The sequence below is a fragment of the Thecamonas trahens genome (genome assembly GCF_000142905.1).
Source record: "Thecamonas trahens ATCC 50062 unplaced genomic scaffold supercont1.16, whole genome shotgun sequence".
NCBI classification, from domain to species: domain Eukaryota; order Apusomonadida; family Apusomonadidae; genus Thecamonas; species Thecamonas trahens.
This window is the reverse complement of record NW_013657664.1, coordinates 40,557-52,901: the sequence shown is the minus strand read 5'-3', so window position 1 is coordinate 52,901 and position 12,345 is coordinate 40,557. Positions and strand designations below refer to the sequence as shown.

Sequence of the window (12,345 nt, the reverse complement as noted above, 5' to 3'; positions counted from 1 at the left end):
CCCCCCCGCCCTCCGTCTGTCGCGTTGGACCGACTGCCATTGGCCGCAAGCCCACGCCACCGAGATCAGTGACGGGATTGAGCATGACAGGCGGAAGCGATGGGTAGAGAAGGACTGCACTTGTGTTGTGTGTGTGTGTGTGTGTGTGTGTGTGTGTTTGTGTATGCGTGTGTGTGTGGGGAGTGTGTCGAGGCAGCGACTGTATTGGGTGCGACTCACGGATGATCCGATGATGACGACGACGATAACGATGACGATGACGATGGCGTTGACGATGACGATGGCCACGGTTGCTGGGGGATAGGCCGACAAGACTGGCCCCGGCCTCCATGGCCTCTTTGGTCGTGTCTCGGGCACCAAGCCCGGCTACGCGTACACCAAGGCTAACCGCGATGCTGGCATCCTCTGGCAGGAGGACACCCTCTTCGCGTACCTGAAGAAGCCGAAGAAGTACATCCCGGGCACCAAGATGGCGTTCGCCGGCATCAAGAAGGCCCAGGAGCGCGCTGACCTCATCGCCTACCTCAAGGAGGCTTGCGCCTAAGATAATCTCGCCGCTGGTCCACGTGAGCGCGTCCTGCTCGCCCTCACAAGGCAGGAGCCCTGGCCTCTTTGTCCTGGCCTCGCGCACATTCGCTGCAGTAACATCAATCTTGTCCGCAGTCACTTTCTTGCTCTCACGACTCTGGCGGCCGGGCCTGGCGGTCACGAGCCGGCGGCGCGAGCTGCGGCACGCTCGGCCCAGTCCGCCGGCCATCCAAACGAGGCTGCCAGAGCATGTGCGCCATCATCGGCATCGCCAAGCAGTGCCACGTCGCGGTAGTTGGCGTCGGAGGTGTGGTGGACAAAGGGGCCGACCGGCTCGCGGTTGATGAGCACCCGCGGGGTGAGGAGCGAGACCTCGTTGACCAGCGCCCCAAATGGATAGACCATGAGCGAGGTGCCGATGACGATGAGCAGGTCGGCGTGTTCCATCACGGTGTTCCGTGCCTCGGTAAACGAGGCAGGCAAGCCCTCGCCAAAGAACACCACACAGGGCCGGAGCGTGGAGCCGCACGCTGCGCAAACCGGAACATCGCCTGCGAGGACTCGCGGCCACACAGCCTCGCCGCTAACCGCTTCGCTCGAGCACATCGGATCCAGGCAGCGGAACCGGCGCATCGTCCCGTGAGCCTCGACAATCTTGTCGGCCGGAATGCCGGCCGCCACCTCGAGCATGTCCACGTTCTGGGTGAGGATGGCGGCAAGCTCGCCGCGTGCCGCGAGCTCAGCCACAAAGTAGTGGGCACTCGTCGGCGTGATCTCACCGGTCACCACGCCGCCAAACAGCTCCGCCATCTTGGCGTAGAAGCTGACTGGATCGCTAGCGACCGCCGACGCCTGGAACGCTGACCGCCCCGCTGCGGTCGAGTACACCCCATCGCTTGTCCGATACGCCGGAATGCCCGCGCTCACCGAGAGGCCGGCGCCGGCCAGTACCACGATCCGTGGCGTCCGCCCGAGCCGCTGGAGGTAATCTGCTACGCCGGCGGGCGTAAACTCGCCACCCAGCACCGCCCTGCGCTCTGCGATGGGGATGCGGTTGTGCGGCCCGCGCCGCGCGATGTAGCCCTTGGCATCCAGATTGCGGCGCTTGTCCTTGTCAAAGCGATCCAGCGCCGCGGGCGGCCACCGGGAGGTGAGCGCAGCAAGCACTGCGTCGGCAACGCGAGCGTCTGGCCCGCGCATGTTGTAGGCCACGTGCAGCGGGCTCCACCCCTGCTCGCTCTCGATGGTCGGATCTGCGCCGGCATCGAGGAGCGCCTCGAGGAGCGCGACCGCTGACATGCTTTCTGCCTTCCACACCAGCGCGTGCAGCGGCGAGGCTTCACCATAGTCGAGCGTGTTGACGACAGCAGCGACGACAGCAGGATCATGAAGAGCGGCGGCGATGGCGGCAAAGGTCTCCACCGCGCGGTCGCCAATCGTCCGCACCGCGCGCGCCAGCGCGTGGATTGGCGTCATTCCATCGTAGTCCTGCATGGCAGCGAGGGTGTGCGGCGCCGAGGCGGCGGTGATGAGGGCACGCGCAAGTGTAGGCCGGCAGAGACTCGCGATCTCGTGGAGCGCGGTCGAGCCAAACCGATTCGGCGCCACGAGGATGGACTCGTCCAGGGCCGGATGAGCGAGGACGAGATCAAAGATAGCCAGCGCTGCGTCGTCTTGACGGGCGTGTGCCGCCGCCAACGCCAACAGCGACTCGCCGCCTTTGGTCACTGTGTTGACGTCGGCGCCAGCATCAAGCAAAAGCCGCAGCACGTGAGCGTGGCCCGATCCGGCGGCCAAAGCAGCGGGCGTCTCGCCGGTGGCGCTGCGGGCGGCGAGCGTGCGCTCGAGGGTGCCGGCGGCGCGCAGGGCGGCGATGACAGCCTCTGCGAGCTCGGCATGACCCGTTGCTGCCACCGAGTGCAAGCCAGTGAGGAGGTTGCGCCCGCAGGCGATGCTCGGGTCGCCGCCGAGCTCGAGCAGGAGGGCGGCGATGGGCGGGTGGCGATTATGGAGGGCGATGAAGAGCTGGGTGTGGCCGTGAGCGTCCTTTGTATTCGCCAGCTCGTCCACGGCAGCAGCATCGTCCCAGCCACAGAGTGCGTAGCTGTCGACAAGCGCGCGGGCTGCCTCCTCGTGGCCCTCAGCCGCTGCTAGGTGCATGGCAGTCCACTTGGACTCGGGCGTGAGAGCGTTGCACCAATCGCGGACCACAGTACCATGGCACGGCGAGTCGACGAGTGCCCACGATATGACATCGCTTGCATCGGCCAAAGCTGCTACATGCAGTACGGTACATCCGTATCCGTTGGTGACATCGAGAATGGGCGGAGAGACGGTCAGGTCGACGTCCGCCACGTGAGCGAGGAGTCTATTGATGACCTCCAAACTCTTCGGATCGTTGGCTCTTGCCCGAACATGCAGCATCGTATCGCCGTCATCTCGACTCCGTAGCTCTGCCACATGCTCAGCTGGCATGTGGCTCACGAGATCGAGTACTTGCTCAGCGCTCGTGGTCGGCTCGAGGAGCAGAGCTTCCATTTGCTCGCGGTGCGATGCCTGCGCCCAGGAGCGCCAACGGGCGTAGGCCACAGCGCCGCCCATTGCTAGGCCTACTGCACCGACGGCGGCAAGCATCTTGGGGAGGGTTGGGTGGAGCATGGTGGTGGTGTGTGTTGGGGGGGGGGGGGGGGGAGAGTGGTGCAGGTGGCGGCGGGCGACGAAGACGGTAGGCACTCAGGCCACATACGATTCGTTCAATAGGCGAGGAGTGGGCGGGGAGGGTGAGAGTTGAGAACTGATTAGGCATCGTCAGCGGGCAGGAAGGTGGCGACCTTCTTGATGATGGAGGTCTGGGTGACGACGCCGATGGGGGCAAAGTGCGACTCAGACTCGACAATGTAGACGCGGTGGACCTTGGTGGCGGCGAGCTTCTTGACGATCATGTGGACGAGGGTGGTCGGGTAGACGACGATGGCCGGGGTGGCAATGTCGACCTGCGAGGCCTGGCGGAGGGCCTTGATCATCTCGACGACGGGCATGTGCAGCTGCTGGTACGTCGGGTTCTTGATGAACTTACGCAGATCCTTGCCGGAGATGTTGGAGACGATGGCACCGGAGTCATCGTCGATGATAGCGATGCCAGTAATCTTGTGGTCATCCATGATGGTGAGCGCCTCCAGGACCGTCTGGGTGGCCTTGACGCAGAGTACGTTCTCGACGTCCTTGCCGAACATGGCGTTGGCGGTGGCGTTGATGAACGACTCGGGGAAGGCCGTGATGTGTGTGGCAAAGAACAGGATCATGTCCGAGAGCGAGATGATGTGCTCGGCCTGACCGTCGTCGTTGACCACGGCCACGCGCTTGACCTTGGCCGTGGTGATGAGCTTGACGGCGTCGCCGATGGTGGCGTCAGCCTTGACGCCCTTGAACGGGTTGCGCCGCGCGAGGTACGAGACCGTCACGTTGTCGAGGACAGAGCCGGCGCCAGCCGCGCACACATCCGCCACCATAAAGTTGCCCTCATCGATGTGGGCTCCAAAGTGGACCAGGAACGAGGTCAGGTCGCGGACGTCGATAAAGCCGACATACTTACCGGTCTCGGCATCCTTGACAGGCGCAGACGTGATCGAGTTCTCCGCGAGCGTCTACACCCCCGCCTCCCCACACCCCACACACCCACATTTCCAGCCATTCGCCCCCGAGCCCATCCCGTCATCACACTTGCGTCAGTACCATGCCAGGACAAACGGTTAGCCTGGTGAGCCCAGCTTACGTTGGACGTTTTGTTCGCACGGGCTGGCGGCAGGTCTCCGCGTCACCACAAGAGGGCCACCACCACAACGTGACCACCACACCAATGGCTACGGGCACCACCACCTACTAGACACAGTGCCCTCCATGTGTGTGTGTGTGTGTGTGTGTGTGTGTGTGTGTGGAGGGGGGCAGCCTGGTTGCCGCTGGCAGCCGCTGGAAGCCTTTGGGTTGGGTCGCCATAAAAAAAAAAGGTCGTCCTTACGGCAGGCAGGACACCATTTCAGCCGACAGGGGAGGGGGAGAGGGCGGAGGGGGAGAGGGCGGAGGGGGCACGTACGGAGAAGGCGTCCGAGAGCTCAGCGGTGGAGGAAATCTCAATGACATCACGACGAGAACGGTTAAGCGAGACCAGCGGAGTGGCAAACAGCTCAGCAAGAGGAACTGCGGCAGCCATGTTGTGTATGGAGAAGAGTTGGGGGGGGGGGAAGGAGGGGTGTGGGAGGGAGGGGGTGGAGGAACGGTGAGGTGTTACGGTGCGTCAGAGACTGGCGCGGTCTGTTCTGTCCCAAACTTACCCGAGCCGCAAAAGGCTGTCAGCCCGCAGCCCGCAACCCCGGTAGTCCCGCAATCGGCTCCCGCATTGTTCCTTGCTGTTGTTTTCATCATTTTTTTGTGGTCAAAGGGAGGGGGGGAGAGGGAGGCTGGGTCCGGCAACGACGCCGAGACGAACTTGGTTTGTCACTTCTCCCCCGACTTGTTGACCATGGGCAAGCGGCGGCGCGAGTCTCGCGACAAGGAGAAGGCTGAGATTGAAGCCATGGATGAAATGAGTTCCAGTCCCGAGGTCTTTGACCTTGAGCTCTCACTGGGTATGTGCGGTGTAGGGTTGTGTTGTGTGTGTGTGTGTGTGTGTGTGGGGGGGGGGGGGTGTTGCGGTGTGTGCCCTCGGCGTGTTGCGACATGACGGCGAGAGCATGATTTTTACCGGGGGCGTAGGCGCCTCCTGTTGCACTTACACCAGATGGGACTGGATGTGTGAATGTGTGGACTGCACGTGTGTATGTGTGTGTGTGTGTGTGTGTGCGTGTGTATGTGCGTATGTGGGGTTGGTGGTGGGGGTGGGGCGCGGGCCGGCGGGGCACACACAATGCGACCTTTTTTGGACACAGCCCGGCCAGCTGTTGTCGCAGCAGCAGCTGAAGCAGCGGCATCAAGTGCAGGCGGTGACGATGGCGGCGATGACATTCGCCCGGCAAAGCGGAGCCGCGGCCTGGGAGGAACGGACGGGGGGCGGGCGAGCTGGCCTCGCTGGAGCTCCTGCCTGAGGTCAACATTGGCGACGTGGCGTACAGCAAGGCGTCAATTGTGCGGATGAAGCTGGTGAACTTCAAGGCGTACGAGTCTGTGGAGCTGTTCCCCGGCCCGCGGCTCAACGTGGTCGTGGGGCCTAACGGGACCGGCAAGTCGTCACTTGTGGACGCGTTCTTCCTCTCGCTCAACGCGAGCACCAAGCTGCTGGGCGGGGCGGACAAGGAGACGAGCTTCATTTCACACGGGCAAACGCGTGCCGAGCTTGAGATCGAGCTGTACAACCCGGACGGGCCCAATTGGGTGGTGCACCGGGCGATTGTGCGCAAGGACCTGGGTGATGAGGTGGGAAAGTCATTGTGGCAGATCAACGGCAGAAAGTGCAGCAAGCACGACGTGTCGGCGCTGGTGACCAGGCTGGGCATCCAGTTTGACAACCTGACGCAGTTCCTCCCGCAGTTCCGAGTCCGCGAGTTCTCCAAGCTTGAGCCGCGGTCACTGCTGGAGTGCACGATCCGGGCCATGGACGGGAGCGAGGCCGGCAAGCCTGGCTCGATGGTGCAGGTGCTTGGGGAGCTGAGCAAGCACCGGGTGGAGCAGCGCGAGCTGGAGAACAAGGTCGGGGCGCTGGAGAGCGCACTGGAGGCGACACGGACCAAAGAGCAGCGGCTGAAAGGCGAGGCCGACCGGTTCCGCGAGCGCGAGGCGCTGCGAGACAGGGTGGCGATGCTGAGCAAGGTGTTGCCGTGGCTGGAGTTGGCCGATGCTAAGGTGCGTTCCAAAAATGCCAAGGCGGAAGCGGCTGTTGCCAGGGAACGGGTCGTCAAGCTGAAAGCCGAGGCGCGGCCGATGATCGAGGAGCTCGACGAGGCGAAGAGCAAGCTGTCCGCGATGGGTCAGGAGTTTGCAAAAGCCAGACAGTCCATGGAAGACATGGTGACGAAGAGGGAGAAGATGAAGGATCTTGTCGAGGATGCCAAGTCGGACGTTCAAACGCTGTACGATCAGATCAAGAACCATGAGCGCGACATAGCGAAGCGGCGCGCGCAGCGCGAAAATCTCCAGTCCGAGATTGCGAACCAGAAGAGCATGGCCAAGAAACTCGACCCGGGAGCGGGCGTTCAGGAGCGCGTGGATGAGCTGAATGCCGAGTTGCAGACGGCGAAGGAGCAGGTGCAAGCTTTTTCGTCGGTGGCGTCGGAGCTGAAGCGCGAGGTTGCAACCGGTGACCACCGCCAGTCGCAGATTGAGGCCAAGCTCAAGGCGTACGAAGCCGTGATGTCCGAGAGGCGACAGCGATGCTTCGAACGTGTTGGAAGTCGAAAGGCGGGCCAGTCTCTGCGCCGGGTGTGTCAGATCCTCGACCAAGCGCGGGCCGAGGGCAGGCTGCGTGGGGTGGTCGAGGGCCCGCTGCTCGCCACGCTCGACGTTCCGATCGAAGTCCACCGCAACTACCTGGAAAAGGTCATCTCGAAGAACAACAAGTATATCATCCTGTTCTCGGACCCTGCCGACCTCGAGATGTTGGAGTCTAAGTTTCCGGAGTTGGCGTTCGCGGTCAACACAGTTGTGGTCGATATGGGCGACCCGTTTCGCTCGCATCCAGCGAGTCTGGAGGAGTTGGCGCGTTTCGGGGTGGAGAACTATCTGGATGCAACGTACGATGCGCCTGACATTGTCAAGCTCTTCCTCAACCGGAGCGAAGCACACTCCTCAATAGTGTTTGGTCCGGAAACCATGGACAAGGACGAGGTGTTCCGGGCCTTTCCCGCGCTCAACCGCATTTTGTCGCCAAAGTCGTTTGCAATGTACCGCAAGTCGAACTACGGCGCGCGGCAGCTGGTGGCGTCGTCGTCGTCGATTAACCGTGCAAATGTACTCAAGAAGGATACGCCGCCTGCGGACGAGATTGCGCGCCTGCAAGCCAGTTTGGACGCTATCAAGGCCGACCTCGCTGCACGACGGGCCGAGTTGCGAAAGGCTATCCAGGCACACGAGACCAAAGTCAATGAGCTCACTACCTTGAAGGCCAAGATCGGCGAACTCAAAAAAAGCTCAAGATCCACAAGAGAGCAGAGGAGAAGGCCAAGCGCACGGAGAGCGAACTCGCGAACCTCAGCGAGAGCAACGGGGACGAGCTCGAGGAGTTGCGAGCCAAGCTCGCAACGAAAATCACGCGACTGATCCAACTCGCCGGGAAGGCCGCCAGCCTGGCCAAGGCCGTGGTGCAGCTGCGGGTCGTCCGCGACTCCAAGTCGCTTAAGGAGAGCGTGGCGAGGACGTTTGAGCGGCAGCTGCAGACGCAGTCCGAGGCCGTGCATAGCATGATCGCGGATGCGGAAGAGGCGTACAGGCAGCTCGAGACCACCGCCAAGATGGAAAAGTCCCGGGCCAAGGGCGCGCAGCGGCATGCGCGCGACTTGTCGGGCGTCAAGGAACCGACGTCCGAGATGATGCAGGTCATGGATGGCCTTGAGAATTCGACGGCCCGCGCCAAGTCGGCACTGGCGACGAAGCGGAGCGAGCTGAGCTCGATCCATGGCAGCGAGTCGAGCGTGGTTGAGTACGAGAAGGTGCTCAAGCGGCGGAAGGAGCTCGAGGCGCAGGATGAGACGCTGAAGACCCAGCTCAACGGGCTCACCAACAAGATCGCATCGCTGGCCGAAGGCTGGTCGGCGCGAGTTGAGTCGGTGCTGGTGGGGATGGACAGGGACTTTGCGGCGTACATGCAGCTCATCGGGGCGTCAGGCGGCGTCGAGCTGGACAAACCGGCCAACCCGCTTGACTACGACGAGTACGGCATTGTCATCAGCGTCTCGTTCAAGGGCTCGCGGCCGCGGCGGCTCAACTCGCAGACCCAGTCGGGCGGCGAGCGGGCCATCTCCACCATGCTCTACCTCATTGCGCTGCAGTCACAAGTCATCGTCCCGTTCTTCCTCGCCGACGAGATCAACCAGGGCATGGACGTCAACAACGAGCGCAAGGGCTGGTCCATCCTCGCCGCCGTTGCTCACCGCCGCACCGCGCAGGCGTTCCTCGTCACACCCAAGCTCCTCACCGGCCTCCCGTTTGCCACCTCAACCCGCACCCACTTTATCATGAGCGGGCCGCACCAGGCACCGCAGTCTGACTTTGCCTTGGCCGCCATGCCCACCACCAATGACCACGTCCGAAGCGGAGGCAGGTAAACAAACGATTTAGGAGCAAGGGCAAGTTTGGGTCGTTCCTCGGGTGACTGGCGAGTCGCCGTAGCACCACAGACAGCTGGCTGCAGCGAGTCGCAGGAGGCGGGCGAGTTCAGCGTGACACACTCGACTCTTCGACGCAAGAGACAGAGAAGAAGAGCGCGTAGTATGAAGAAGAGCGGAATACGGAGGAGTGGGAAAAAGGGCGGCAAGAGGGCGAGCATGGACGAGGCGCTGGCCGAGTCCCAGGGCGAGGTGTACAAGCTCGAGCTGTTCCAGCCTGTGGACGAGCGGTTCTACCTCGCTCAGTTTCCGCTCCAGCGAGGGAAAAAGGGCCAGCGCATCATCGGCGACGCTGCTACCATGCATAAGATCAACTACGCCATGAGGAGGTCGGTCCTGACCGGCCGCACCAACTCGCTCGAGCGCCACGAGCGCAAGGTCTGGCAGCTGGAGCAGCCGCCCACGGCCGGAAGCCGCAGCGGTAGCAAGGGCCGCGTGGCCAGCCGCCCGCCGCCGCCGTCGTCGGCAACCTCGTCGACCGCATCGTCGGCCGGTGTCGAGCCCGAGGTCTGGCGCGGCGAGCTGCTCGGCGTCGACTCGAACGACGCCACGTACGTGGTGATGAAGCGGAGCGCCAAGACCAAGACCATCAGCGTCTCGCTCATCTCGCGGTGGTACAACTTTAAGCGCCACATCGAGCGCGAGCTCAAGTCGCTGGACGAGGCCGAGAAGGAGCTTGCGGCGCGCGATCCCGAACTTCGGCTGCAGTTCCAGAAGAAGCAGCCGTACTTGACTGAGCGGGCCAAGCGGTTCATCCACCAGATTGTGGAGAAGGAGGATGTGGAGGACATTGTGTCGGTGAACGAAATGGTCGGCGGCTCGTCGCTGGTTCCGTCGCGCGAGTCGGCGGCGGCGTACATGGCGTTTACCCAGTTTGACACCGGCGACGAGGACGGCATGGCCGAGGCCCAGGGCCTCATCGACGACATCGAAGCCAACGACTTGGACGACTTTGCCATTGCCGACGACGACGAGGAGGGCGACATCATGGTCGAGCCCATCAACGAGGACGAGGAAGACGTCGAGGCGTACAAGCGCAAGTATGGCGACGACGACGATGACGAGAACGACGACGACGACGACGATCTGCCCGAGTTTGGCGACGACGACGACGCCGACGATGACGACGACGACGACGATGACGACGACGACGACGACGACGAAGACGACATTCGCGTCGAGGACCTCGACAAGCTCGCTTTCCGCAACAAGCCCAAGATCGCGCCCATCTCGCGCAAGCGCGCCCTCGATCGCGACGAGGACGCCGGCAACGGCGGCAGCGGCGGCGCCCGCCCAGCCAAGCGGGCCAAGCCGCTGTCGTCCGCACACGACACCGTCTCGCGCGAAGCTGTCCGCCAGTTCCTCCTCAAGCACTCGGGTGAGACCAAGGCTCAGGTACGCGCCGCTATGAGCGCCGAGTTCGGCAATGTCTCCAAGGCCGGCGCCCTCGAGCTGGGGAAGCTCTTCAAGGAGATGGCCAAGCAGGACAAGGCCTCAAACACGCTCTCGCTCAAGCCTGAGTTTCTTTAGCTGCTGATCACAGTAACATGAACGAGGAGGTTTAGCATCGTTGTGGCGTGGAGGCTCAGCATCGCGTTGTCAGTTGGCGTTTGTTGTTATGCTCTACGAGTTTGTGATCATCGTAAAATGGCACGAGCCTCCGGCCCAAGATCCAATCGGCGTGTCGACCCAACCATGCAGTCTTTACTCCTCTCTCCGGAATTACCCCTCCCGCTCGCAGGCTCGCGGTCGGGAGTCCCGGTGACAAACAGGGCTGTGGTGTGGATGACACAGTGCACACCCTGGGAGACCCCCTACATGAGGGGGCCGTACTGTCCTTGGACAGTGCGGGAGTCGTGGACAATGTAATTTTTGGGGTCGCGCGACCTTCGGCTTCATCCGCGCTCAGGGCACCGGATGAAGGGTAGCAACCAGTCACGGGCTCTGCCCGTGGCCGGGGGTGCACCCGGTGTCTTGAGCAGGCCGAGGAGCGTGTACCACCAGGAAGGGGGGCCAGGGGAGGAGCCGGCCCCCTGGGCGCCAGGACGCAGTCCGACTGGCGCCCTTGCACATCCTTCCTCGTGGTCAGAAATGACCCGCCAAACGTCATGCGACCGGAGTCCGCAAGGGGGTGCGGTCTCATTCGAAGGGGGTTGACCGGCGGTAGGTGCACCTACCGTTTGTCGCCCCCGTTGGTTGCGGTCAGGGATCCGTCCCTAAACGGCGCTGCGAGGTGTGGACGGATCAGCGGGGCGAGGGCGCATGCGCCCTGCTCACGCTGATCCTCCTAACCCCCCATGGGATGTGTGTCCATCCCGCCGTCGGTCCGCCGACGGCAACCAGTGTCGTCACATGTTGTCGGCATTATCATCCATATTGCCAACCTCTCCCTGGTGGACCGCCGGATGCTCGGTGGTCCTGAGCTGCAACCAGGACAGAGGTCGGCCTCTTGGAGGGTGGGATCTGAAGGAATATCGGTCGTCGGCGCCCCAGTGAGGGATTCCAAGTGACTAGAGTATCCTGCAGTCGATGTTGAGCACCCAACAAGTTGTACGCCGCACCACTTACGGATGTCCTATGTGGCGGCCGTCTTCTCGCCGTAGTGAGATCAGTGGTTCGCGGTACTTAGGGCCGGCGTACAATCCCACGGCAGGTGGCACCCTGCAGTTCCTGTAGGTGCTTCTCTGCTTAACTCCATGCAACAACTCTCCAGCACGTGATCTGGAACACAGGAGCTCTCAACAGCGCTGCTGTGTCTCGTCCATTGTCAACGCCATCTTCAACGCCATCTCCAACGCCCATCTCTTAACCCCCCCAACACGCCAGTTTACCCCCTTTTTTCGCCCCCTTCCCCCCTTCCCCCCTCTTTCTGGACAAGACCTCCTCCTGCACCCAAGATCCGATGCAACCTTATCGGGTCGGAGACCCCCTACCGTAAGGTTGGATAACTAACCCCTGCACCCGTGCAGGGCGGCATAATTGTTCTAATCGGCCCGGCTCACGCCGGTCCGATCCACGTCCTGACCCCTACCCAAGGCCAGGCCCCAAGTCCAAGCGCTTCATGCGTATGACGAGGCTCACGAGTAAGTTGGCGCCAGACGGGCCCGGACAGTCCCTTCCTACGGTCGGGGGCTTCGTCCGACGTTCGGTTGGTTGTGGACCCTCTAGTCTACATCATTAAACTGATTCACACACACACACACACACACCATGCAGTCTTTCCTCCATCCCCTCCTCCCGCATCACTCAGCTGAGTTGGATGTCGAATGCAGGATGTCGGGTGTCTTGATCAAGCCCTCCGCAATCGTCCTTACGTCGCCGCATACTCTATCTCTGCCGACGCAACAAAAAAGGAAGAACAATTTTTGTAACGAGACCAATTGACATTGGCACGGAACAGGGAGCAAGGCAAGTACGGCCACCGCTCGCTCAGCCCTCACCCCCCCCCCCCCCCCCCCCCCCCCCCTTTTGGGGCCCTTCTTTGCCACACAAACGAGTGCTGTTTGCC

General features: G+C 62.5%; 5 protein-coding genes across 5 annotated transcripts in view; 3 read left to right on the top strand and 2 right to left on the bottom strand.

Moving 5' to 3' along the window:
* AMSG_03890 (cytochrome c) overlaps positions 1-662 on the top strand; it is a 1,432-nt gene extending 770 nt beyond the window's left edge. The window contains exon 2 of the mRNA XM_013903690.1: positions 305-662. Coding sequence (XP_013759144.1) covers positions 305-544 — 240 coding nt within the window. The 3' untranslated portion in view covers positions 545-662. The remainder of the gene's footprint in view (positions 1-304) is intronic.
* On the bottom strand, positions 153-3,162 carry AMSG_03889 (SIR2 family Histone deacetylase; the record flags this gene model as incomplete). The annotated part of the gene is made up of 1 exon (XM_013903689.1): positions 153-3,162. The coding sequence occupies one exon, from the start codon at positions 3,160-3,162 to the stop codon at positions 706-708; it is 2,457 nt and encodes an 818-aa protein (XP_013759143.1). The 3' UTR covers positions 153-705.
* A 105-nt stretch (positions 3,163-3,267) lies between these two features.
* AMSG_03888 (uncharacterized protein) lies at positions 3,268-4,762 on the bottom strand. The gene is made up of 2 exons (XM_013903688.1): positions 4,619-4,762; positions 3,268-4,172 (listed from the first exon to the last, which is right to left on the bottom strand). The coding sequence occupies exons 1-2, from the start codon at positions 4,733-4,735 to the stop codon at positions 3,327-3,329; spliced, it is 963 nt and encodes a 320-aa protein (XP_013759142.1). The 5' UTR covers positions 4,736-4,762; the 3' UTR covers positions 3,268-3,326.
* A 740-nt stretch (positions 4,763-5,502) lies between these two features.
* Positions 5,503-8,796, top strand: AMSG_03887 (uncharacterized protein). The gene has a single exon (XM_013903687.1). It carries the CDS (start codon positions 5,653-5,655, stop codon positions 7,771-7,773), a length of 2,121 nt encoding a protein of 706 aa, XP_013759141.1. The 5' UTR covers positions 5,503-5,652; the 3' UTR covers positions 7,774-8,796.
* A 108-nt stretch (positions 8,797-8,904) lies between these two features.
* Positions 8,905-10,367, top strand: AMSG_03886 (uncharacterized protein; the record flags this gene model as incomplete). The annotated part of the gene is made up of 1 exon (XM_013903686.1): positions 8,905-10,367. The coding sequence occupies exon 1, from the start codon at positions 8,943-8,945 to the stop codon at positions 10,365-10,367; it is 1,425 nt and encodes a 474-aa protein (XP_013759140.1). The 5' UTR covers positions 8,905-8,942.
* Between the last annotated feature and the right edge of the window lie 1,978 nt (positions 10,368-12,345).

Bases quoted from the DNA above. Each gene is read 5' to 3' on its own strand.
- AMSG_03888 (XM_013903688.1), bottom strand. From the start codon at position 4,735: ATGGCTGCCGCAGTTCCTCTTGCTGAGCTGTTTGCCACTCCGCTGGTC. The intron at 4,173-4,618 runs GTACGTGCCCCC...GCGGGGGTGTAG, and splicing joins AGCTCTCGGACGCCTTCTCC to ACGCTCGCGGAGAACTCGAT.
- AMSG_03887 (XM_013903687.1), top strand. From the start codon at position 5,653: ATGAAGCTGGTGAACTTCAAGGCGTACGAGTCTGTGGAGCTGTTCCCC.